The following is a 26,295-nucleotide window of genomic DNA, read 5'->3' on the forward strand; positions in this document are numbered from 1 at the left end:
CAGGTATCATTGGGCACACAGGACAGAAGTCACCATGTGGGTAGTGAATGCTGGGCACCCTGGCAGGAGAAAGCGAGGGGACGAGGGTAGCTGCGAGCTGGGCAGAGGGCACGTGAGGAGCAGGTGACAGGGCTGCTCTAGCAGGCTCAAAAGAAGGCAATAGCAGGGCAACGGAATCTACTTCAACATTCACTCCACGTAAACATCTCATCCCCAAGGCAGAGGAAAACGGGGGTGCCTTAAACAGCATTGCTGAAATCAGGTGACTTTGTGTTTCTGAAAACATAGCATCATTTTTTACACTGAACTACCTACTTTGTCTGGTTAGAGAATCTAGACCAACAAGGACCACACAGCTGTTCACCTTGACTTCTCAAGTCTGCTTCTGGCTGAGAGATGACAAGTAACAGCTAGCGGGGGAAAAGGAGCTGAGCAGACCCACCAGCCTTTGAGTCACAAAGGGGTAATCATGGAGGTGGTCAGGAAAACTGACACTCAATCTTTTTAACAAGCTTATATTGGATAATCCAAATTCTGGCATTGAGTTGCTCAAATGTTTACAACAGATGTACTTGAGTTTCCATGGGTACGTGGGGAAAGTCTAAGTTCACTTTAGCAACTGAAGAGCGGATGCATGCATTGGGGATACTTCCAGGACACAATGTGGCAATTCCCTCACGAGGTCATAGGCTCAGGAGCAAGCCAGTTCCACTGCTGAGGAAAGCGTTTGAACAGAGGAGCTGACTTGGGCTACTCTTCAGATTTAATTTCCCCCAACCATAGTAGCAGTGTTGATACATGTCTCTAATTAATGTCACTTTGAGACTATTAAGTGAAAAAGCTTTCTGAGATACTGACATAAATGATGGCTTAGTTATCAAGAAGGGACAGCTGGGCAAGAATGCAGAAAGAAAAAAACATTTTTGGCATCCAGTGAGGAAGCCCAAAGAATAAGAGAGAAGAAAATTAAGAGAATAAATTAGACAACTTCATAAAATTATCACTGAGAACAGGGACTGTCTTTTCCACTTTTTCAGTGATCACCATCCCTCACTGAGGACCATACCCACAGACTAGGACACTGCCTTGGACTTAATTCAATGTGACAATTCCAATACCTCATGTAATAGTGTTTTGAAGACCACACTTAGAAGATCACTCCCTGAATTTAACATCTGAAATTTCTTTTGCTTATGTGCACAAATTGTGGACTTGTTAAATATCAAGATGCCATGTAAAGGACAGCAAATAATCCACAGAGCCATCTGCTGTCCCCTACACCATGCTGACCTTCAGGGGAGGGGCCAATAGTACAGTGCGAGCCAACACCATGGCTATGCTGAAAGGGGACACCTTTCTGAATTCCACAGCTAGGCTGGATTTATCCAAATGCCCCAGACCATCAACCAGAGGGGTGACAAGGGACTTTTCAGTTGAGAATTCAGGTTGGTTTTTTTCTTTTTGAGACAGGATCTCACTATATTGTCTAGTCTGATCTCAAACTCTTGGGCTCAAGTGATCCTCCCACCTTAGCCTCCCAAGTAGCTGTGACTATAGGCACATAACATGATGGCTGGTGAGAATTTAAGACCTTATGGGGGAACTGAGGATGCCTGTCATACACAAAGCCCTGGGTTCAATCCTCAGCACAATGAAGATGATAGACGATGGATGGATGGATGAATGGATGGATAGATTGATAGACAGACAGACATAATTAAAGAGGTATTGTACGTAGGCAGCACTGGGGCTACAGGAACATAATACTCAAGTCAAACTGATAATCCAATACTGGTAATTCCTATTAGATATGAGAAATTTAACTTTCACTTCTGAACCATTTTCCTCTGAGATGTTTGTAACTTTGTTGGCCTTGGTTTCTCATCATAGCATGGTGAGAGACAATTTTTTCCCCTTTCCTGACCTTTTAACCAAACAGTTGGTGCTTTGTTTTGTTTTGTCTTGTTTGTCTCAGAGCTGTTAGTCCTGATTCTCAGGCCCTTCTTCAAGGTCTAAGAGACACTGAGCAGCTTGATAGGTGGCTGAAAGAAAGCTCTCAGTGATCTTTCTCAGATATTTCTCACACCCTTTCCTTCCACCTAGGGCTATGCTAACTTAGCTCTTTCTGCTGCCTTCATGAAAATGCAGACACAGGCTGTCACTCCTGTCCCCTACTTCTTGGGATCCCTGTGTCCCTGACCAGGATGTGATACAGCTCAGGCTAAAGTTGGCTGCCTTCATTCTTCCTTTATCATCACTCTGGCAGACTATCAAACCCACTGCACCAGCTCTGCCCTGTGGCTCCCCTTCTTTGTTTCTTTCATAAATTCTGTTTCCTTCTTTTGCTGATGATTTGTAAAAGGAATAACTGGAGCCTCACACACAAATTCTCACCAATGCTTTTCCAATAAGTAGGCAAAAATATATATTTGTTATGTACTTGTAGACACCCAGGTACTTATATTTGTATATTCAGGGATTTTGGAGTGTTAACTAAAGACGTGAGCTGATTACTGTAAGGGCATGAGGTCGCTAGAGAAACTCAGTTAATGGCATTCTGGGATTAAACTCGAGGATCCCAGTCCACTGTGGGGAGGTGGCCCTGAAATTTTCTTTGAAAGTCGATTCCCTAAGTTCCAGTCTGCGTTCTGTAAAATCACTGTACTTTTTCAAGTATGACAAGGCCTTGTGAAGCAAGCTGATTTCCTTGGAAGTAGAAGTGACTTACACCTAGGCTTTACCAAATGCACCTTGTGAAATGAACTTGTCCAAACACTTTCTGTCTCAAGAAAGCATCAAGTCTTTCTCCTCCAGAAGTTTTCACAGAACACTTGTTCTTTACACATCTATTAAATTTTAGAAGCATCTAGTTGCTTTTAGCTTTCAAGAAAGCCCATCCTGACAAAGGAGTGTTGCAAGGTAATCAAGCAAGGAGAAATTCAGAGTCTTTGATTTGGGTTAGAATTATGCTCTGGAGGGATAGGAGGGTAGAGGGACAGAACAGAAAACAAAGACCACCATAAAGACTTGGACTGTTCGTGCTATCCTTGGTGCAGAATGCGATTTTCCCAAGTACCGCCTATTGTTAGGACTGGAATACTGTTCACTAGCAACAGTGGGACAACTGGGACTGCTACAACACCCTAGTTGTAAGGTATACGCTTACCACCAGAACCCAAAGGGTTCAAATTGGGACAAAAGTGAGGACAGAACATGTCACTCTTTTTTTGCACTCAGTTGGAACTGGTTGATTAGATCAGCAGGTTATTCTAGAGAACACAAAGACTGGTCATATGATTTGGACAAATTAATATTAACTGAACACCCAGGAAGTAGCAAGTATCATACCTGGAATGACACTTATATACTTATATAACTCATATAAGGTAAAGGTAAAGGGAAGAAAGCTTAATTAAGTACTACAAAGGTAGTAATTAATTTCCAAGATAATAAAATAATCTTTTATCAAAATGTCCCTTGTCTGCAGCGTTTAGACTAACAACTTGAGTGCTTACATACCTAACTTCAGTTCACAAAAGCTCTCTTCCTTACTGTCAATGGATTAGAACCTGCTCTAGGACGCTGAAGGGCTTGGAGCCTTCCTCTCCACGGCAAAGGCAACATAGAAAGGCAAACCAGGTTCTGGCTTTATGATTTGTATCCAAGTTGAAAAGGAAAAAGAGCAGAAAAAATTCTGGAATGGCACTTTGTGTTCCCTGTCCCACAGAAGAACTTACCTGTTTTGTCTACATTTGGAGTACATATTCACTGAGAGGCTGCAACCCAATTATTAATGTGGCCATAAAATCATCAGCGAAGCCAAACCCTACAGCCTGGAGGCTCTAAGGACAATTAGATGAATTATCAAAGCAATAAGCATAATGGATAACATAGCTTCAAACCCTCTATTGAGAACACTCTAATACTTAATAAAATCCTCGCAGGCAAATGGGATTGACAGTAGCTACTGGCAGTCACCTTTGAGTTAACCTCATGACACAGGTCAGTATTTTAAATTATACCCATCGGTTAATCTCTGACTCTGTGGGCTTCAAACATTTAACTCCTTTAAATGACAACAACAACAACAAAAACATACTATACAAAACCTGAGAAATATACTGAAGGGTCCCTCCAAAAAAAAAAATTCATGGTAATAAAATCTTGAAAATACCTCTCTAACATGGGAGAAATATAACTGACCATCAGGTTTTCTTTTTAATTGTCTACAAACAGAGTGACCACAGGCATGAGTCCATACCCAGTAGGCAAAATGATCCCCCTGCTTCTTATCAACAGACATCAGTCAAGCCCAGCAATTTCCCAGAAATGAGTACACTAGGTTATTGTAAGAATGAGAAATAAGAGTCAAGAAGCAGAATGACAGTGACACTATAGAAGGAGACAGATGAGGGGCAGCATTGTATTTCCATGTCATTCTTTCAGCCACAAGTAAGAAAAACTCCATAGTGGCCTCCCACTAAATCCAATACCCAGCGGCTTCCCATTTTATGTGATCTGCCTTCATCCCTCTACACTACCACTTGTTCCATCTATTCTAGCCACATTTGCCTGTTTTTCTGCACTGTATTCCCACTGAAGGATGTTAACATGTAGTCCATCTTATAACACCCAACCCCAGATCATCATATGATTGACTCTTTTTTATTAACACTCTGATGTAATTACAAATGCCCCCTCCTTAGAGATCAAGAGAAAGCCATCCTTTCACAACACTTTGTTAATTCTTGGAGCACTATCAAAATGATCTAAGCACCCATTCATCCATCCATGTATGTGTGTTGATCACCTGTCTCTCCACTTCTACTGTAAGCTTCATGAAGACAAGAACTTATTTTACTCACAAATTATGCCTGACACTTAGTAGGCAGTTAATAACTACTTGCTAACTGACTACATCAGGGGAGAAATGTGTGTAGTTTACAAGGTGATTAGTCTTCAAGGAAGAGCTAAAAAAAGGCAATTTCTTCCTGAAGCATTCCACCATTCAGAAAGAGAGTCCTCATGTGAATCTCAGGTGCCTGAAGCCCTTGTCCTCTCACTGCCAGATTCACTGACTGTCCCAAGCTGCCATTTACATGTAGTGCAGAACACAGATCCCAAAGTAGAAGCAAGGCGATGCAGAGCATCAGAAGCCTGAGGTCTTAAAAATAATGAGATCCTGTACCTGAAGTGTTACTGCATCCTCCTCTGTAAAATGAGGATAGCATAATTACTTGAACACTCAAGGCTCTAATGCAAGCAAGACACTTGGAAAGTCTGAGTTTACCAAGCAAGGAGGGGTGTTGATGCTGAAGAGGCTTGATAGATTCTGTTCTGAGGTCTAGGGCAGGAAGATTCTGAGAGCTCAGAGTGCCTTCCACTAATGGTTAAGAAATATCCCTGATTGTGCCTTCTTTAATCACCTCAAGTCTGGACATGATAACTATTATGTGCTCTCTCTCAACCCCTGGCTTGTAACCAGCAGGACAACCCAAAAGTGTCACAATACATTTGGCATGGAGCATGTCATTGGCAGGACTTGGGCTTAAGTAATACATTTATTTCCCTGTGCAGAATGACCTCGGTGAGAAGTGAGCCTAGGGTCAAGCTCGGGTAGAATGAGCTGGATGGAGAAAGGCACTATGCCTCTCCAAGTATGGGAGGTTGAGGAGAGCATGTGATGACCTGGGAGAATCCTGCCATGACTTGGACAGTTCTGGAGCCATGGAGGGAACTTGAGGAGTGTGCAGTCTTGCAACTTGTCGCCAACAGGAAAGGGCTGTGAATGAAAAATTGCCATGTCTGGTGAAGAACAAGGGAACGGTGCAGAACATAAGCTACTTGTTCCTTTGCTCTGCATAAAGCCAATAGGAGAATGGAAAGGCCTAAATGTGAGTATCCAAAGGTGCCAATATGGGATGTTACAACAGATAAAGGACAATATAAATGCAGTGAGGTATGATTCTAATTGTTTCGAATATAATGAATCAGAGGAATGCTTGGCAACACTTTGGGCCAGAATATGGTGACTTGATTAACAAACAGCACTGAACCCAAAGGTCATGTCTGAGTTTACCAAAGCCCGTAGAGACAATCTTAGCATTGTGAGCAGGCAATGCTTTTGTCAAGTGTTTATGTAAATCAAAATATAATGAGGAAACAAAAGTTATTTTCAAATTAAAACCCGTGATGCCTACACAACCAGTGTACACAGGGAAGGGGATAAAAATATTGACTATCAATGTTGACAGAAAACCTCTGTGCACACTATTACTTTACTAAGTCACTCTGTACATGTAAATTTGTCCCCAAAGTGATTAGAAGCCAATTCAGATGGAAGCTTTTGTTCTGCCACAATTTTAACAGATTCGGCTTAACCTGTTTGTCCCTGAGTACAGAAAAAATTCAGAAAACATACACCTGTGTGTTGAAAATAGCAAAGAGGGAAAGCCAGGCAAAATAAAATAGCTGGGAGAAACCAGAAGAGTACAAAGCAGTGCCACACTAGGTTTTTGGGGTTGACTGGTCCAAGATAGATTCTAGGCAACCCCAACCTAGTCAAGAAAGTCCTTTGTATCAAAGCGTGTTTATACTACCTTCACCACTCTATGACAAAAATACTTCAATGCTGTATCTTTTAGCAGGAGGAAGTCAGCAACTCCGTACACACACACACACACACACACACACACACGCACGCACGCACGCACGCACGCACGTGCCAACATTGGGTCTCCCAAGACCAAGAGAACTCAGCAGAGAATATGGTCAGAAAAATCTGGGCAGACTGACACTCTTGTTACAGAGGTCAGTGAGTGTTTTATCTACAGAGCTACAGAGTAAATATTCTGAAATTCTGAGACCAAAAGGCAAAGTTGAGGATGCTGTATAGTTATTTTTATAAAAATTTTCCACACTCTTTACTGTCAAAATTAAAAATAAAAAATCTTATGGACACTAAAATTTAAATTTCTGACAACCTGCCTGTGCCCCAAATGTTATTCTTTCAATTTTTTTTCTAGACTTTAAAAATGTTAAATCTCCTCTTAATATTTTGGACAAACCAGGCATGGAGTGGGAGTGGAAGTGACTTGGTCCACAGATCACTGTTTGTTGACCCCTGCTTTAGCAGGACAAGAGGTGGGGTGCCAAAATCAAGCCAGGCATCAGAAGCTGATCTGTGGATGGTTTCTCCTCAAAGTTCCTCTCAAACACCATAATAGGAAGTTGCACTGCACCATCCCAAATTCCCTATGCTTGTAACAAAATCAGAGTATTGACTGCACCCAGGAGTTTTTGTTCACAATTCAATTTCAGTATCATTGTAGCAGTGGAGGCTGCTTTGGTTGAGTACAAGAAAGGCAGAGGCAGGAGCAAAGTGGAAAACATGGTATTCCATCTCCATGACCACGAGGAGCTCGGCATCGGGAAAGCATCTGATTGAGGCGTGCGCTCTGTAAGGCCAGCAACCCCCAGCCACTGCTTGTAATGCTCTCCTGTTCTTATCTTGTAGGCTTTCATATCGGACGGGGCAAGACACAGCTAATTGTGACACATGCAGGAACAGTGCATGTATTATCTATAGGTATGTCAACATTCTCCTCTTCCCACTGTTTTACTCTGAGTGACGAATGATGTTTAAGCACAAATGCAAGAACCGCCTGGGGTCATGCTGGGATGATTCTATCAGACAAAAAGTAAAGGACCTTCCTTGGACATAATTCGAAGCTACCTGTAAATAGAACGCCCTCAGGTATATGATCACGGGATGGAGGAACGTGAACCGATTTATCTTGCCAGTGCACCTCTGTGGTTTCAAGAGCTGGTTCACTTTGATGGCTTTCTCCCCTAGAATCAATGGCCATGAGCACTGAACTGTGTGCTCTGGCCACACTGTAAAATATAGGCCCTTCAGATGGCATAGATCAAGGCTTGAAAGCACTGTATGAGCTAGGATTGCCATGGAAGGACCTGGGCTGCACATACCACCCTTGCAATTATTTCACAGGAACTCCCAAGGACTGTGGCACCCACCGCAGAATCCCCTCTTTACCTACAGCTGTTCTTCATGTTTCTTTCTTTTTTTTTTTTTATTTAAACCTTGTTTATATAATTGACATCAACAGCAGAAATGTTCAACAGGCAAAAGCTATGACAGGCTTTTGGCAATAATTTAGGATTTTAAGTCATGGTCATAATCTTCAGAAAGGTTGCTATCTTTTCTGTTTTATTCGTTTTTTTCTTTTCATGAATATAATTTTCACAGAATACAACAGCAGTGAGAGATGTTATGATTTAGCTTAAAAAACGAAGACCAAAGATGCTCAGGTTGATCCCCTATCTTGGCTGTTGTGAATAGTGCAGCAATAAACCTGCAAGTGCAGATGTCTCTTTGACATACTGACTTCATTTCCTTTGGATATATATCCAGCAATGGGGCTGCTAGATCAGATGTTAGTTCTAGTTCTAGTTTACATATTTATCTTTGGTGTTCTGCAGACTGAACCTGAGATCTAGTACATGCTAGGAAAATACCCTACCATTTGAGCTAGGCTACACACACCCTTTTATGTTTGTTTTAGAGACAGGTTCTTATGTTTTCTTTGCCCAGGCTGGTCTCAAACTTGCAATCCTCCTGCGTCTGAGATTATTGGCATGCAACACCACACTCAACCTAGTTCTAATTTTTTGAGAAACTTCCGCACTATTTTCCAGAATGGCTGAACTAATTTATATTCCCACAAACAGTACACTCCTTTCCCCATATCCTTACTGACATTTTCTATTGTCTTTTTGGTAAGTCATTCTAACTAGGGGTGAGGTAACATGTCATTGTGATTTTTGATTTGCATTTCCCTGGTGGTTGGTGATGGTGAGCATTTTTTTCTATACCTATTAGCCATATGCATATATATATATAGAGAGAGAGAGAGAGAAATAATTTAAGTGATATGCCAAATCATCAAAAAAAGAAGCATAATTGAATGGCTGTAATAGTTACATACCTAAAAATATATAAAGGTGCTCCACTGTCCCCTCCCTCAACAAACAAACAAAAACCCAACCTCTAAAACAGCTTTGGAGTTACTGTCCTCTGCATCAAGATGTCAGACGAGGGCCAGGCATAGTGGAGCATGCCTGTAATCCAACTAGTTGGGAGGCTGAGGCAGGAAGTTCACAAGTTCAAGGGTAGTTTAGGAAGAAAAGCAGTTCAAGGGTAGGCTGGACTGCAGTATTGAAATTCTGCCTAAATAAACAATAAATCTGGACATTTGCAGTGCAATAAAGCTCTGGCCACATGATCCAAGCCTTAATGAGCTCCTCTCCATCAAAGCAGCACATCCCAGCCAGGGCCCAGATTCCTCAAGAGCAGAGCAGGGTCACCTGGAGACCTTTTCTGGGAGCAGACAGAAGAAACCATAGGCAGAGGTGGGCACTGACTGGCACATTAGCCATTCCTTACTGCAGGGATTCTCAACCAAGAGTAGTGATTTTGACTCCCAGAGGACAATTCGCAAAGTATGAAGGGAGACACTTTTAGTTGGCACAAGTGGGAAGGTGGATGGGCGGGTAGACACACATCTAGTAGGTTTAAGCCGGGGACACTCCTGATCTTCTATACTACAGAGGTCAGGCCCACAATAAAAGTCCTCAATTCTAAGATGTCCATAGTGCTGAAGTTGAAAACCCCACATTCCTGGGTGCAACCCCATGTTTCCATCTTATAAGCGCATCTCAGAGCTCTGGTCAGCAGGCAGGAGCCATAATGCCTGCAGTAGTGCCGGCTAGCATGGAAAGCTGCTGCTCATTCTTGGCTCTGGCCAATGTGGATGTGAAAATCAGACTCCACATAAGACTTTTCTTCAAGAACTCCTCCAAATTCCAAGCACAGAGACAGCCACCTTTCAGTCAAGCTGGCCTAGGGGATCTTTTCATATGGTAGACATGCATTTTGAATCACCAGTGAAAGAATGAACTTGGAAATAAACTAACCCTTCACTATAATCAGTAAAATAGGAAAAGGGGATGGTATATCTCTTAAGGCATATCCTTAGAGTTTAGCTTTTACTATTTCAGGAGCTAAATCTCATCCAGTCTTTTAATGGAACAAGACAGAAGCAGAGATTTCCAGAAAAGGTTCACAGGATGAGTGTTTCAGCCTAAACCCATTTAACATTTTGTGGATGATTGAAAAAATAATTTATTAGGACACTGTCCAATGTAACTGAAATCACTTAAATAAATTTATCTTTAAATCCAGAAGTGACTTAACATAAAAAGTGATGTTAAAAGTGATTTAACAAATCTGGGAAGGACAGGAATTTGTCTTTTCAGGAATGAGGCAGGAGTGGTTACTATTTTGAGTTGGCTGAACTAACAATTATCATGAATCTGAATGCACAAGTCCCTGGCCCTGTGTCTAAATGACCCATGAGTGTGCAAGCACCGCAGGAATTGTCCAGAACTCAGGAGGACACCCCAGGCACAAGGACAGAGGCAACATGATCACATGGTGGTCTTCAAAACCAAAATATGCGTGTCTACTCACAGAGGTCTTTTTACTGAAGATAGGCTTGCAGGGACTATTGATTTGGTGGTATGCATCTTCAGAAGCTGAATAGAGATGAGGTCATCAGCAGCCAAACAAAACCTGCATCAGCTCCGTTCACAAGTGGAAGCAATCTAGAGTAGTGGTGCTAGATTTAAAGTGAAGTTTGGGATGTCTCTTGCAGGAAAGTAGTTTAAATTCACTCCATTCAGAGTAGTAATAGCAAGAAAATATTCCCACCCACCCTCCCAGAGTTCTGTTGCAAATGGAAGTTACTCAGGCTTAGCAAGCAGATTCTGGAACACTGTGAATAGAATGGATTAAGCTGGACTCCCACTGCCTCCCCAACTCCTTATTTCATTCAGTCTCCCAACGATTCATTAAGACATCACTATTTCTACCAAGTTGAACAGCTCATCAAACTACTTCCCAACTTTCCTGTCATTTTGTACTGGAAATAATCAAAACTTAACAGATGTTGGACAAAAGTTTCATGAGGTCTATAGGAATGAATGATCAATCGAGGAAGTAAAAACTTACTCTGGTCAGTCAACTGAAAACCCAGGCCATGGGGAAATCATAGACACTGATGTGTGCCTGGTATTTTAATTAAGTCATGGAAATTGAAATCTTGCATCTATGTGGTTTAAAGTTTGCCAATCTTGTAAGAATGAGATGTCTTCTCTGAAGGGAGGAAACCCTACCAGAGTCTCAAGTTATCTTCCATGAATCATGACTGATTTCCTTTTGAGAAAGTGGAATGATGTCTCGTGATGAAATCTGACTTCAGACTTCTTCTGAGCACATACTTGAGTTGTCCTTATTCTTTTCAAACCCAGTGTCTGGTAGCACACCACTTTTTCTACAGACTCATACAACTAACAATTCTTTTGAACCTCATTGGTTTCTGCAACATTCAAATAATTAAATCATTTCAGTAATGAATGCAAATGGCATAAACAAGTCCAGGAGTAAATACAGCATATTCTTGGCAAGCATGTAGCTCAAGAGCAGAGGGTCGTGATCAACAAGGGAGAGGCCTATTACTCAGGAGCATCCATCCTGTGTGTCAGCAATGTCACTGAAGGACAGAGGTGAGATGGTGACTGTAGCACATCAGTTAGGGGCTCCTAAAATTCCATTCAAATGACAACGACTGATACAATAGGACACAGAGGACACTGGACTATTTATTTAGAGAGACAATCCCAACAAAAGGGGAAGGATTAGCTCAAGGTCAGAGTGCTTGTGGTTGGTCCAAAGCCTGGCTTTGGTACCCAGGCTCCTGAGTACAAAGACCTGTATCCTAGAATTCATGAACTTTGCTGTGAATCCCAACCCACCATTGCCACTTCCCCATAACTGCCTCAAACCCCATTTGAGATTGAGTAGGTTAAAGGAGTTTCAAAATAAAGAAATTTTAAAATGTTGCACAGCTGTGGTTATCCCAGAGGCTAGAGCACACTAGGGGCCATGACAGCTGCCAATGTCTCCCTGTTGCAATTTGTCATACCTGTTTGCTGGCAGGCAGACAGCCCGGGAGGTCAATAAATTTGACCCCACCTGTCTTGCATTTAAACTCTGATTTTGACTTGAAACCTAACTGCTCTTTTGAAGCAGCATAGAATCCCTGTATTTCCAGTAATGCTTGGCCCAGGGAAATGAGAAGGGTGCTATGTTAAAGACCCGGCTGTCTGTGGTTTTTATCAACACAACCCTGTAATAAATGTGTAGCTTTGCCATGGAAGGCAGTGCACATTTTTTCGTAAAAAATGATTCTGTTGTGGGAATATATAGGATTTGGAAAAAAACATCAAAAGGACAAAAGGTCTTGAAGCAATTTCAGAGAAAAGGATGCCAGGAGCACAAGTGAAAGGTTGGAAGCCTCAGCCTGTCAGAGCCTGCTGCTCAGATGCAGGTGCTCAAAGGCAAGGCTACTTGTCCCCTCTCTTTTGGGCAGTGTCCATTCATCTTTAAGTTCTGCAGGATCACACCAAGGGGTTCCTCCCAGCTCTGAAATCCCATGAACTGGTTATTTACCATTATGGAAGGATTTAATTTGGGCACTCCAATGGGGCATGTAGAAGGGGGTGAAAACAAGTATGGACACCCACAAGGTGTTTCTCCCCCAGAAAACATTCCTAACGCTGTTCCTGGTGGATGTACACACATAGCACAGAACTGACTGCCGAGCTCATTAGCCTACTGAAACAACAAGAACCAAAAGTTATTCCTGATAACTAGGAATTTCGAGGTGGTTGACATAATCGCAGTTTTTCCCTAAGATGACATTCCTTTGATTGTGATCTGGACCAACTGAGATATTCAAACTAAGGATCTCAGCAGGAAAGATTAAGAGAGATTCAAGCTAAAGTTTTGTTTAGGTAAAACTTTTTGGCTTATCATCCTTATTTCCTGTCAAAATATGTTTTAATTAGTTCAGAAAATGTTGTAAGGTTAAGTTGCTAATACAATCTTTGCTCCTAATCAGGTGAAATCCTTTGTCTCCAGTCTATCTTAGTAACTTGTTTGTCAGACTAATCGGATGAGTCATGCTGCCAGTGATTCACCGTCTGTTCACATATTGTTTCAGAGAGGAACAATGAAAGATCCCACTGGCAAATCCATCCCTTCCCCCTTTTAATGAAATGGCTAATTGATAAAAAATAACACTGGAAGAAAATGGCCTGAATTCTAACTATCTTTATGTTTTTATGAAAATAACAGCCTCAATTCAAAGGATTTGGGATGGAAGCAAGATTTAAAAGGAAATGATAATGCTGACTCAGATTAATTAAACAGTATCATTTCCAGAATTTAAAGGCTCTAGTGAAGTGTTGGAATTCCTACCATTAATTGCCAGACTAATGGTATGATTGAATCATTCAGGAGGACACTGTCCACTCAGGCTTCATTTCTATATCAGAGGCCACCACACAAGTGACCTGGGACACTAGTAACCATGCACTAGAGCCGTAAGAGAGCTCTTGGCACCTGCATGGATCAGGATGCCACCACCTGCCCATGCTTTGTTTTCCAAACCACAAAAGGAGGAAGACTTGTGAACTGTCCTTGTGCGTGTAACATGCTGTCATCATTTGATATGGTCTGTGATGGCAAGGGGTAGATGGAATTTCAACCATTCTGATAAAATGCCTCATTCTTTTCCCGTTGGTGCTTATTTGTACCTCTTGTATTAATGAGTGAGCATTTCTAAGATACCCTGAGGAGAGAAGCTGTGCTCTAGGCACTAGGAAATGAGGAGGAGGCGAATCTTACTGATGACACCACAGACTCCTCACCAGAAGGCCCTGCAGTGAGAGTAACAGTGGTGTTGGGACAAAGGGAGCCGTTAGAAATGAAGGTACATGCCACAGAGCCTGGACACAGAAGGCTGAGGAGGAGAAGGAACAGCAGCTGGCAAGCTTCTAGGGGCAAAAAGCAAATGTTGAAGAGACAGGGCCACAGTGGAAGGATGTCATGTGAGGAGACATACATGTGCTCTCTGGAGCTCCCTCAACTAGAGAGTTAGGCAGGACCTGGATGGAGACAGAAGGGGCATCTCCATGGATGGAAAGGGGATGCCTAGCTACACATGAGCACACTCATTGCTACAGCTGCTGAGGACACTCCAGGGCAGGGCAGTCTTTGTTTCTCCAGTAGGAAGCTCCTCAAATATGCAAATTCCTTCCCAAAATGACAAGAATTTCAGGGTAGAGGAGGAAAACATCCTAACATTAAGACACTGGATTAGGAATGCACAGAAGTGAAGGTTGGGTGTTCTCAAGTTATCCTGGGTAATTTACTCCACCACCAATAAGAAGGAAAAATATAAGGTTGCAAATACACCCAGATAAACACCTGCAATGACTCTTCACTGATTCCAGGAATTCGCCAAAAGAGCTGGTCAGGGTGGTGCCTACCAGGCCAGCAGCAGAGGCAAAAACAAAATGACTAATGACGTCTTACTGTGGAGAAAGGTGATTGCATTTGTATGCAGAAGCAGTGCAGATTCTAGCCTGTCCAGAGTCCACTTGGAGCAGTGCTATCTTAACAGCCTTTGTTATTCAGTGATTATCTCTTAGTGGAAATGCCCTTTTCAGTCCTGCTTCAATTACTACCACTTGTGCATATTAAGTTCCTTAACACACATGCAGAGGCGGGGGAAGTGAGCCTTCTGTCCAGTATTTAGGGTTCCACTCTTTGTGCATGCACAGTGAGTTGATAGGGTGGGAGGAAGACGACAGAAGGCAATCCCTGCATAATACCTTACACACGTCATTCTGGCATAAGGACATATTTTTTTAATAAAGTAAATTGCCTCAGAAAAACAGAATGATTGTGACAGGCCTCAAAATTCTCCTTGAAAATTCCCAAAGCTAATAATCCAAGCTCTTTCTCTATTCTATTAGAATTCTAAAAATATATTATTTTTCACCCAAGATGTTAAGGATTTAAGTTTGAAGCACATTAGTAACTTTTAGTAACACCTTAAACCTGAATACAGCCCTAAAATGGAAAACAGATTACTTGTCTCAACATAGGATTATAAAGCAAGTGTTATAAAATATCCAACAGAGAAAGGTTAACTGTACCCAGACCTTTGGTTGTACCCAAGGGTAAACGTTAGGAGGCCTTTTGCCCATGTCCAAAACAGCATGAGAGGGAAATTTTCATGAGGAAATAAATGTGGTTCATTTTTAGATGAACAGGGAAAATTTCTCTAGGGGCTAAATACAGGGCTCAGTCTCTTGCCACAAAGTCCAGAGTTCGGTCACATGAAATTCCCAGTGACAACAGTATGCATTGGTCCTCGGCAGCCTCTTCCCTGTGCCAGTCATCTTGGAAGAACCTGTTCCTGGCAGTGACATCCTGGAGGCACATGGGGAAGCAGGGGTTTAGTTCATGGCCCCAGAGATCAAGTATACATAAGCAGCTTATGATCCAATATAGGACAAGGACAATGACAGTCCCATGTCAGTGGAGACAGCTCTCTAGGTAACTTCAAGACGGAAGGCAGCATCTTAGCACAATTAGGAGCACAGCTCTGGGCTGGAGGCTCAGGGAGGTCAGGTGCCTTTGCACTCTTAGTTCCAGCATTGAGACTGAGAAATCACCAGCTTCATAGACAGAAGAGGTACCATCTTCCAAATGAGAAGGGCAAGTGAAGGGATCCCAAGATTATAGTAAGTCCTACCACCTGGGCAGTTCACTGCAACCAGTTTTGGACAGGATTACAGTCCTGTGTTTCCCTCATTTCACTGTAGTTATACCCCAAAGAAAAAAAGCTGTGTGCTCTTTACTGAAGCCAGGAACTGCAGTATTTGACTCACACATTTAATAAGTTATTGATCCTTCTAATTATAATGTATGATCTTCATGGCTTCTGGAAGGGTGGCATAAGATATACTTAATAAACACATGACAGTCTTGTTAGGCATCTGGTGTCTTTTCTGCTAGGGAAATTATTATGGGCAGAGTTAATGAAAATGACTTGAGTTTGCACCTGCCTTTCTATGGCCAAAACATGGCTCAATGGCCCTGCTGCCTCTGACCTGCCCTCAGAGATGGGCACTAGATGAGACCTGTACAACAGAGTGCAGCGGCTAAGGTAGCAAGGATGCGTATTTAGGCTGGTAACAGCTCCAGGTTGTACTCAGAAAGGTCGCTGTCTAACTCTGCTGGTAGCTACTTCACTGCACAATTTATATCTCAGATATCTGGCTAATACTTTTTTTTTTAAAAAAACTATAACAATTTCCTGATCATGGAACACCAGGAAAAGGAGATGGATTGTATAGCTCCAGTATTAATATTACTGATCGGTCACCAATTTCCGGTATTTTAAACCTCTTATGGGATTATGCACCTACTATGGAAATAGTGCTGGAGAAGGATGAAAAACTGTGGTGAATCAAGTCCATGTTTAAAGTATTAAAAAGCTACTAATTCTATGTTGGAATGGAATCCATATACGTATATGCACACATGTGAACTACAGGCATATACCATGTACGTATTATATGTGTAATAAATTATACATTACATACTATAGTGTATAATAAATATGTAGGTAGAATAAATATAATCCTATAAACAGAACAAATGTTCAATGGAGAACAGAAAATAGGGCGGCACCATTCTGCTGAGATTAGGAGTGAGGAGATTTGATTCAGTTCATCAGTTATTTTGATTCCGTGCACAAGGAGAGCTTGCTCTAAACTCAGCACAACCTAAGTGTACTGCAGACAAAAGACAGATTCAGCGTGGTCCATGCCTCAGTGAGCTCACAGACAGAGAAAACAGCTGCCATTCCATATGAGACCCGCTGTAGTAGAAGTATGGAGAGAACCCGGCCAGAGGAGAATGGTAACCAGGGTGTAGACATGGCTATTCTAGAAACTCCACTGGACGAAGGGGTGACATGTGGCTTCAGTTTTGAGGAATGAGTAGGAATTTGTCAAGGCATTTGCCAGTTTTCCTACAGTGACTTTGGCAACCAAGTGGAACTGATCAAATAGTAAAAGAATGAGACTCAGCTGTTTCAAGTGCCAAAGGGAAAATGCTGCCCTTCTAGCCTAGGACAGTTAGTGAGGCATGCCCAAAAGGGAAGAACACAGGAGATTTTCTTGAGGGGCAAATTCAGTGGGCTCAGCTGTTAAGAAAGGCAGAAAGGACAACTGAGCGGGAGACCATTAGGTCTGTGGCTTACTCTGCTGGAGGAATGGTGTCCACAAGCCATGTGTAGGAAATGGAGACAGACTAGGAAAAGAACTGGTTGGGACATGCTGGATTGATAGTGCCCTGTAGACTTTCCTGTGGAGTATGTTCAGAAAGGATCGATGACTACTCTGAATCTTACTTCTCCCGCTGCCTGGAATGGTCACCAGGGTCACACATATGAACAGAGGCCAAGAAGGAAAGGACTTGCTCACATTCCCTTAGCACACATGAGAGAGGCAGGCCTGGAACCTAGCTTTCAGATTCCTCTGGAACAATGCCAGTGTGACCCATGGTACTCACCCAAAACTCGCCAGACTGCAGCTGACTTCACTTGACATTTAGTGTTGTGCTTTGGGGACATGATTTCCCCTATGCAAAACCACACCCTAAAAGGCATCCAATACCCAATGTGCTGGCTCCCTTGGGCCCCACATGGATGTTCCCGGGACTGCACTGTGAGTGGGAGTGCAACTGCACCATTATTTCACCGCCAGGGGAGCTCAGGTTCCCAAGGTGAGCTGATTTATCCACAATGGCAGAGTGTGAGTCAGTACAGGGTCACAGGTAGCACCAGGGACTCTGTGATCTAATTCAGAGAGAATTAAAACCAGAGGCTTGGGATCCACGGCTCACTGAGCCACGTGGCATTCGTGGGCTGGAGAAATCAAACATTTCAGGTTTTCTTCCTCTCTACAAAACAAGCAAGTGCTTGAGAGCCAAACTCACCTGCTTTTAAGTCCTCCCTGCTACACAGAGAGGACTATAGAAAAGAGACTTCCTTTAATGCGTTCAATTAACCTGAGGAGTCAGTAACAGCTTGAAAATTATCTGGCAGGGCCTGAGTCCTTCCAGGAGAATCAGAAAACAGTAGAACCAGGAGAGACGACAAGGATCCTGTCCTGCAACAGCCCATGGAGTGGCTGGGAGAAGGGTTACTAGAAGACCTAGCAGCTTCTGGGGTGCAGCTTCTGGGGTGGAAACAAAGCTTGGTGTGAGCCGAGAGAGCAGCCTAAAATAGAAGGCCAAATTTCACTTCTTGGGAAATATACAGAATAATAATGTTATAAGGCAGTCCCTGTACTTAATGCTCATTTTTTTAGGAGGAAAAAAACAAACCAAAGAAATTACATCTACCCCCAACTTGTTTTAAAAATGCATCACCATGCTTCAAGGAGCATGTGGTCCAGGCTTTGCAATGGTATGCACAGAGGAAGGGCTTCTGCTCATGGGGAGTTCTTAACATGAAGAATTTCATTCACTGGTTCTGCTGTAAGGAAGGAGAATGGAGGTATAAAAAGAGAAAGAAGAGCTACTGAGGGTCATAAAGAGAGGTCCTGGAATTACATCTTATAAACACACCCAGCAGCCCAGGACTATTTCCATCCCACCCAGTACAACCAGCAGGCTGGGTTTGACCTGGGCATTAAGGAGAGCATGCCTTGTCCAGGGAAAGCTGACCTGGTCCCAGCCCCTCAGACTAATGCTGTGGAATCAAGAGCAAGGACTTTGTCCAGGCTGCTTATCCTGCTGAGGAGTGAGCATCCAAGATGACATCACAGCTGATGGCCTGAGCATTACAAATTCGGGACTGGACCCGAGTCAGGCAGCACACCAGTGGCCTCCTGCTTTAAGTGTAACAGGCAGGGAGACCTGGATGGCTCAGAGAGTGCTAAAGCATGGAGGGATCTGAAGCTCAGACTTCTCTCTGCCTGCATGGTTGCAGGATAAGCTTCTGTTCTGGTACCACCCTGGGAAGACAGGTCCAAACTACATGGTGCAAGCAGGTTGCTTTTAATGGTACAGGAAAAACAATAGCTCAGGCCCAGACCGTCCTTCAGTGCACAGGAAAAATGCAAAGGGAACAAACTGATATGCCCAGGTCTCCCTTAGCAGAGCCCCAGGAACTGACCACTCACAGGCACTCCCTGCTGAAGCCACCAAGCCACCAATCTCCCTGCAGACACCTAAGGAGAGGGAGTAGGACATTGGCCCAGGCTCCAAAAGGATCCTGGGGTGTGTTCAGCAGAACATGCTTCAGAATGATCTTCAATTTAATGCGGATATATTGAAGCCAGGCTGCAGACTCTGCCAGTGGTGGTTCACATATCAGCACCTTCCAAAGGAGCCCTGTGTATCTGTGGGAAGGAAGAACCTTCTGGGGGGAAGGAGACAACAACAGCGAAGTTATTGGCTAGAACACAGCAGGTCAGGCCAACTGGGATGACAGGCACAGTATCATTCTGGATACATTACTTAGGCAGTTGCCGTGAGTCAGGCCCTGCTGGAGGTGCAGGGAAGAGATAGGATAAGGCTCTTTCCTGGCCATGGCACATGCATTTGAGAGCCTGGAGACAAAATAATATGAAAATAAACACAGTAACTCTTTGTGGTTAATGTACATAAGGAATGCCGACAGGATGGAGGATGGGGGACTGGTGGGAGTGGGGTCAGACAGTGTGGAAGATATGCATATCTAGAGGCAGGTAGGCCAGCCATGGCAAGAGCCAGGAAAGGTGTTCCAGGTGGAGAAAGCAGTGACAATGAAGGAGGAGGCAAGGGGCAAAGATGTGACCCAGCACCCACCCTACTTGTGTGAAGTCAGCAGGGAGAGGCAGGGAGCTGGACATTCCAACGTCAAGGTAAAGGCCAATGCATGCCTGGGCCATTGCCCCTCCACTAGCAGGGCCCCCAGTCCCTAGAAAGAACAACATGCTTTGCACAGGTAGTGAAGACTGTAATGTAGGAGTTGCAGTGCCCTGGGATGTCCAAGTCCTCTGCTTTCACCAAGAGAGCAGGTATTACTCTTTTTGGCTACTTGGCTGGTAAGACCAAAGAGACCTTGGTTCTACATAGGCCAGAATTAACCATATTTAACTTTATGATACTGTCCTGTCCAGCCAGCTGTGTGCTTCGAACCCCCCGGTGACCTGGCATACCCCTTTCACCAACTAGAAAATTCTAAGCAGACAGCAATGAACCACAAAGCACATTATTCAACTTAGCAGCCAGCACACACCCTGCAATCTGCATGGCTGATGCACACACATCATCCCACAAGCAGATGCCTGAAACCTGGATTCTAGAGATGTGGCATTGAGGGGCAAGGCTTGTGGTCCCCGCTGCAGGCATTTCCTGGAGGGCACTCACAGATCATAGTCACCCTCTCCAGTTGCAACATGCCAGGGTGGCTTACTGGAGGAGTGCAAACCAGAATCTGCTCAACAGATAAAGTCGAGTCATTTTGTTAACAAGAACTCAGATTAGATTACTCTGTGATTACATGGTTCTGTGGTGTGATAAATTGGTTAATAACAGGACTTCCAATGTACCCAATGTAGTTGCTTAATGGGAATTCAATAATTACAGGTGCCCGGGATTGGACATTAGTCTAGAAAATGCTAGCGCCACCCTCCATTCTAATAACTCAGAATGGCTCTCCAGGACAGTTGAAATGGCCTTTAGCCTGGAGGGCATGCTTTGAGTATTATCCAAACACCCTGGTAAAAGTGTCACCTTTACACTCAACACCACTTCTCACAGACTCCACCGAGAGACTCGTTTGCCTAGTTAAATGCCTAAATTGAGAATTCTCTAATAACCTCCTGTTACAGTTAGCTCTTCTGTGTGTGTGTGTGTGTGTGTGTAGTACATATATATGTTCAAATCATGGCATAGTTCAGGAAACTCTTTCACGAACATTTTGTCTTTCTTAGGGAGGGGCCTTAGGTCTGCTCTTTCACAGTTATCCCTCCATGAGCACATATTCTGGATTAGCAAGACTTGAGTTCGTGAGCTTTTACTCTCTGGGGAGGTGGGGGAAGCAGCTCTGCTTGGGAAGCAGGGGAATAAGTAGCCAAAAACGTGTCTGACAAATTTCTTTTTGTGATTTTTGAGTAAAATTTTAGTCTTTGACAATAAGAAAAATAGGACACCATATTTAAAACATAAAATGGTTCATTAGATGGGGCTTTGGACTTGTTTTTAAAACTCGAGATAATACAGGTTTACTGTTTTGTCTTTCCAAAATGTCAAAATTTGGCTAGGATTAATAGTTCTCTAAATCAATAGGATTTCATGTTTATAAATGGTTTATGGTTCCACTGGTTATAAAATGTTATGAGTTCACGCATTATCATCACTGCCAAGACTTTACTGAATTCTAGTGACATTTCGCCTAGCATCCAGACCAGACAAGGGGAAAAGGACACAGCAGAATTCTTTGGTACCCAGGTCCAAACCACAGGGCTTCAGGGAGGGGAAGAGGTGAGCAGGAAGGGAAGAAAAGCTTCCTATGGGCTGGCAGAGTGGCTCAAGCAGTAAGAGCACCTGCCTAAGAAGCATGAAACCCTGAGTTCAAACCCCAATGCCACAATAACAAACTGAATAGAGAAGAAGTTTCTAACACTGGAATCACCACAGAAAAACAAATGAGCCAGGGGACCCCAACCCAAAGGCTAAAGGGACCCATTAAGAATAAGAGTGAGGGGACCCAGAGTGCATCTTTTCATGAACATGGTGAGAAGTGAGGACTCCGTGCAAGTTGACAGCATTCTTCCGAGAAATGTCCTAAGAAGCAACATATATTTAAAAAATCATCTTTAATGTCATCTTTCTATTAACGTAGACATAACCACTGGCAAATGTCCTTCCCTGTGGTACATGTTTGCACACGATGACTCCAGTGATGTAATTGCAATTTGTGTTGTTTCACCAAACACTATCCATGCTGCCTCCTGAAAAACTGTTTGATAACAACTGAGTACTGTTTATTGGTGTTGCCTTGATAAACACGCCACTCTCCTTAGCGTCACTGGGACACTATGGCTCTTAGGAGTTTTTCAGACAAGTAATACTTTGCAAGGAGAATGCCGGAAAAGGTCATTTCATTTCATGATGGTTTCAGGTGAAAAACAGAATTCTCTGATCAGTGACAAGCTGCATAGGAACAGAGCTTTCATGCATCTGGTGTATATGGGTAAGACCTCCTACCTACTCCTGCTATTAATGATCTATTTGATTCCATGATGTACCTGTAGACAAGTCTAGGATTATCACTGAGGTTCTTTGTATTTCACATTTTTCATTTCAATAGATACATTATATACTTTGACACCAACTTGAATGCTTTACCCATGGAAGCAAGTAAGTTATTTTCCAAAGAAAATCAGCCTATTTGAAATATTTCACAACAATCTACAGCCATGATATAATATTGTAAATTGCTTTAAATTAAGTCATAAAGTTATATTATAAACACAATAGGAAATGATCATTACCCAGAGAAGATGTCACCAAATTTTACTGTCCCAAAGGATTTTTTTAAAATGAGAAAGATCACAAACTAAATTCTTCCCTTTGTCTTTCTAGTGTGGAGCTGGATTTTAAGCAGCAGGAAGACAAACTCCAGCCTGTGCTGAAGAAACTGCATCCTATCGAGGAAACTCAGGTCGTACCTTCGCCTTACACTCAGGAGACTTCCTCCTCAACGCCCAAGCAAAAATCCAAAACTGAGTCCAAAAAGCACGGAAGATGGAAACTCTGGTTCCTTTAAGACTCATGGTGATTGGAGTCTCAAGGCAGTCTTTAAAACCCACTGGAGTTAAGAGAATCCCAAAACGAATAGGATCAAGGGAACCGTGGTGCCGACTCACGCGCTCCCAGCTTCTCGCCCTGCGTACCAAAAAGGCCTTTGTACCAACAGATAATTAACAGAGCAAGGGAGTGAATGTCACACCTTGCCAGCTGTTCTTTGCAGTCCACTGCTGTAGGATGTAAGAATCTGAAATGAAACCTATGTAATCAAGGATGATAAGTAAAAATCTTACTCCCCTCCCCTCATCTGCAAGTATTGTTACCCACCTGCAAAAGGGCGGGCTGTCACTATACACAGCTAAAACTCATAACTATTTTCAAGCCTTTATAATTATTTTTTTTTAAATAATGAGAAGAAAACGCAAGCCTTATGTTTGCAAAGGACTTCATTTTTACATTTCAGTTTTGCAAATTAAGCAGGGGGCGAGTGCAATTTTCAGCACATCAAATTCTGGAGAAAGCACAATTTTTTCAAGTGGTCGGAGACCATGAATAATCTCTAAAATGTGACTCTGTGTATATTTGCCTTCATGTGCTGTAGCGCTAAGCCAAGTGAACACATCTCAGTGTCACATTGACACCTCAAATTTAGCATCCTCTTCATCTCCAGACCTCCGACATGTTTACTGCTCATTGTCCAAATGGCCAGCAGCCAGGAATCCCCCAAAGTCATGACATGCCTTTATTCATTGCAAGATGACAGGGTCAGAGCTATTGGACACTAAGCTTTCTTAAATCTCGTTTTTAATCTTTTGGTACCCAAAGGCCAAATGATAAATTCTGGCAAGAATTTGAACACATACATAAAGATACACAATGGATAATACAGACCAATAAATCACAGGCGCCTGTGTCACAGCAGAAAGTGTTTGTGTGGCTCAATCTTTGGAGACATTGTTTGCCCTGTGAACGCAGCCAGACGTTTTATACAATCCATTATGTTTTGTTACAACTGTGCAAGATCTGACCATCTCACAGAGAAACAGCGTGTTTCCCTTAGCTGCTACCCACAGACAAACTTAATATCACCTACATTTAACCTATTAGTAAGTTGTACTAAACGACATACTTAGGAAAAGCTGTGAATCAAATGTTTTTAGGTATTTTTTAAATGCACAGAAACAGAGTTCTCTCTTGACTAACACTCAGTTCTCTTGATTACACATTGCAACATAAATCTTCATTCCTTTATTTTTTCACTAGTTTCTTTGCACCTTTGCAAGTACCTTTTTATAGAAACCAAAATCTCCTAGTGTGTTAATGACTTGTCTATCAATAGTTTGCTTTTCACAATAGGAAGTAGGGATCTTATCTTGCCTTTTTTTTTGTACGACATAAATTTTGAATAGTTTGTGAACACATCAGAAAACCTGGTCTTCGAGTTTCTGTCCAGCAGTTTCATATCTAACCACGTGCTGACATACTTGCCTCACTTATCAGATGCCAAACACAAAGTGGCTGGCCTTGGAAAAAGGATCTGGACCTGCTTTGTACACATTGGAGCTACTTCTTGCCATTCATCTTCCTCCTAACTTAAACACAATTCCATTTTAGTTCAACACATTTGGGTTCTACGAGGACCTAGTAATCAACAATCAGATCTGGACTGGGAAAAAAAACTAAAAGAATATATTACATAAACATTGGCTAGAGTTTACACAAACAATACTGCAGAGGTATGTTTAATTTAACACATACACACACCTTTTGTGGAAACATATATAACGATTCACAGCCCTGAGTACCAGTAAATAGAACTGAGAAATATTTTTTTGTGCAAGAAGAACAATGAGCAAGTTGATCCTGCACCATGAAGGAAGTGCAATTGTTTCATGTAGACTCAAAATTTAATGTGTTTCATGTTTTTATACTGTTTTTAACTAAAGTTATAAAAATGTTTGCAACAAGTTATCTTTCCTTATGTTTGAAGAATTTCAACAATCTGAGTGAATTGGAGTAAGGATGTCAGCAGCTTTCTAATTACTAGCACACATCTGCCTAAATGAACAGCCTAGTTCACCACTTGTCACCGTTTCAAACAGTCTAGACCAAAAAAAAAAAAACTTACATGATCAAATTTTCAGAGTCAAAAAGAAAATTCTAAAGACAAACTAATTTTTCCTTAAAAAATGATCCATCTCCAAAATAGAAAACTATATTTTCAAAATCATGTCATAGTTTAATTGCAACATGTCACAGACAGATGGTGATCCTTCTCTTGGAAAGATTTAAGTAAACAACTTTGATATAAAACCAAGTAAAACGTACCGTGTTCCCTCCTATGTAGATGTACACATGCCATGACGTATAGAGACTAAATTATTATACTTGTCGTTAAGTTCTTTATTAATTTTTAAATAAAAAAAATCGAAGGTAATGATTTGCGTGTTTATCAGATTTATTTCATAGCCTCGATTCTTTGGGAAAATTTTACAAAAGTGATCTAAGAAAATCATGAGAACAAAGGCTGCTGGGGTAAAAGGCACCCCACTGGGTCTTGGGGAGGTAAAGCCACTGTGCAGCCTTGACACTGCTTGTCCTGGCCCGCAGGGGGAGTCCTGCCATGCTTACCAGCACCCTGACAGGCTTGACCACCAGGAAGACAAAGTCTAAGGTCTGCAGGGCACCAGAGAGGCTCATGGCAAAAGGCACCTGAGGTCTAATTTCTATTGAGTCTCAAAGGAGACAACTAAATTCATGCAATTTTGCTGTGATAGCAGATCTTCATGGTCCAATGCAGGCAGCATCTCTATAGAGTCCACAAAGCAGTTCCCCAGCCCAGGAGAACGGCCAGCTCTTTCCTTTCTTCCCCACTCTCCCACGGTGAGTGGCAAGTGTCCCAGCTGGGTCTGAGCACCCACCTCATCAGCTGAGACCAGCCTAATGCTGCCCAATGTCCACAGATGGACTGCCAGCTGCCTCACCTGCACGGTCTGCAGAAGGACTTGCCCCTCTCCTGTCTATGAAACAAGAGTCTGCCTACAAGTACAGGGCACTGCAGTCATGGCTAAGGGCTGTGTGCAAAAGGAAGGAAGGCTTGGTCCACCAGTCTGGTACAAGGGGAACACAGTCTTCCAACACAATCTGTAATCAGATAGGAGCCCCTCCTGGGACCACCTCAGTGCTCCTCTCCTATAAAGACAGATACAAGGAAGGGCATTCTGCCATGTAGGAGAGCACTGTTACTCTACAATTGTGTGACTCAGCTCTGAGGGCTAGAAGTCCAGGAACAGTGAATTGGTTCTTGAGGTCTCGGACACTGGCTCCCTAAGTCCATCAGAGTATACATATGTAGGGAAGAAGTCTTGGTGAGGGAAATTCTTGCTGCTTAGAAAGGGCTTAAGCAACTGACAGACACATGTCCCACACAGCGTGCAAGGCTGCTGAGTTGCCTGTTGCATGGAGAGCTGAGTGTGGCAGACAACAAT

At 42.7% G+C, this 26,295-nt stretch overlaps 2 protein-coding genes across 6 annotated transcripts in view; one reads left to right on the forward strand and one right to left on the reverse strand.

Annotated features, from left to right (window-relative positions):
• Insyn2a (inhibitory synaptic factor 2A) overlaps nucleotides 1-25,444 on the forward strand; it is a 57,863-nt gene extending 32,419 nt beyond the window's left edge. For 2 of the 4 annotated variants that reach the window (XM_074078056.1, XM_074078057.1), the window contains exons 3-4: nucleotides 7,517-7,588; nucleotides 22,643-25,240. In XM_074078056.1, the coding sequence (XP_073934157.1) occupies nucleotides 7,517-7,588; nucleotides 22,643-22,826 (256 nt within the window). In that variant the 3' untranslated portion in view covers nucleotides 22,827-25,240. Of the gene's footprint in view, nucleotides 1-7,516; nucleotides 7,589-22,642 lie in introns of all 4 variants that reach the window. The other 2 variants (XM_020167339.2, XM_074078058.1) reach the window with 2 other exon arrangements.
• The window catches only part of Dock1 (dedicator of cytokinesis 1), a 477,546-nt gene that overhangs the window by 254,168 nt on the left and 197,083 nt on the right, over nucleotides 1-26,295 (reverse strand). The window lies entirely within an intron of this gene.

Source organism: Castor canadensis, chromosome 7, assembly GCF_047511655.1.
Source record: "Castor canadensis chromosome 7, mCasCan1.hap1v2, whole genome shotgun sequence".
NCBI lineage: Eukaryota > Metazoa > Chordata > Mammalia > Rodentia > Castoridae > Castor > Castor canadensis.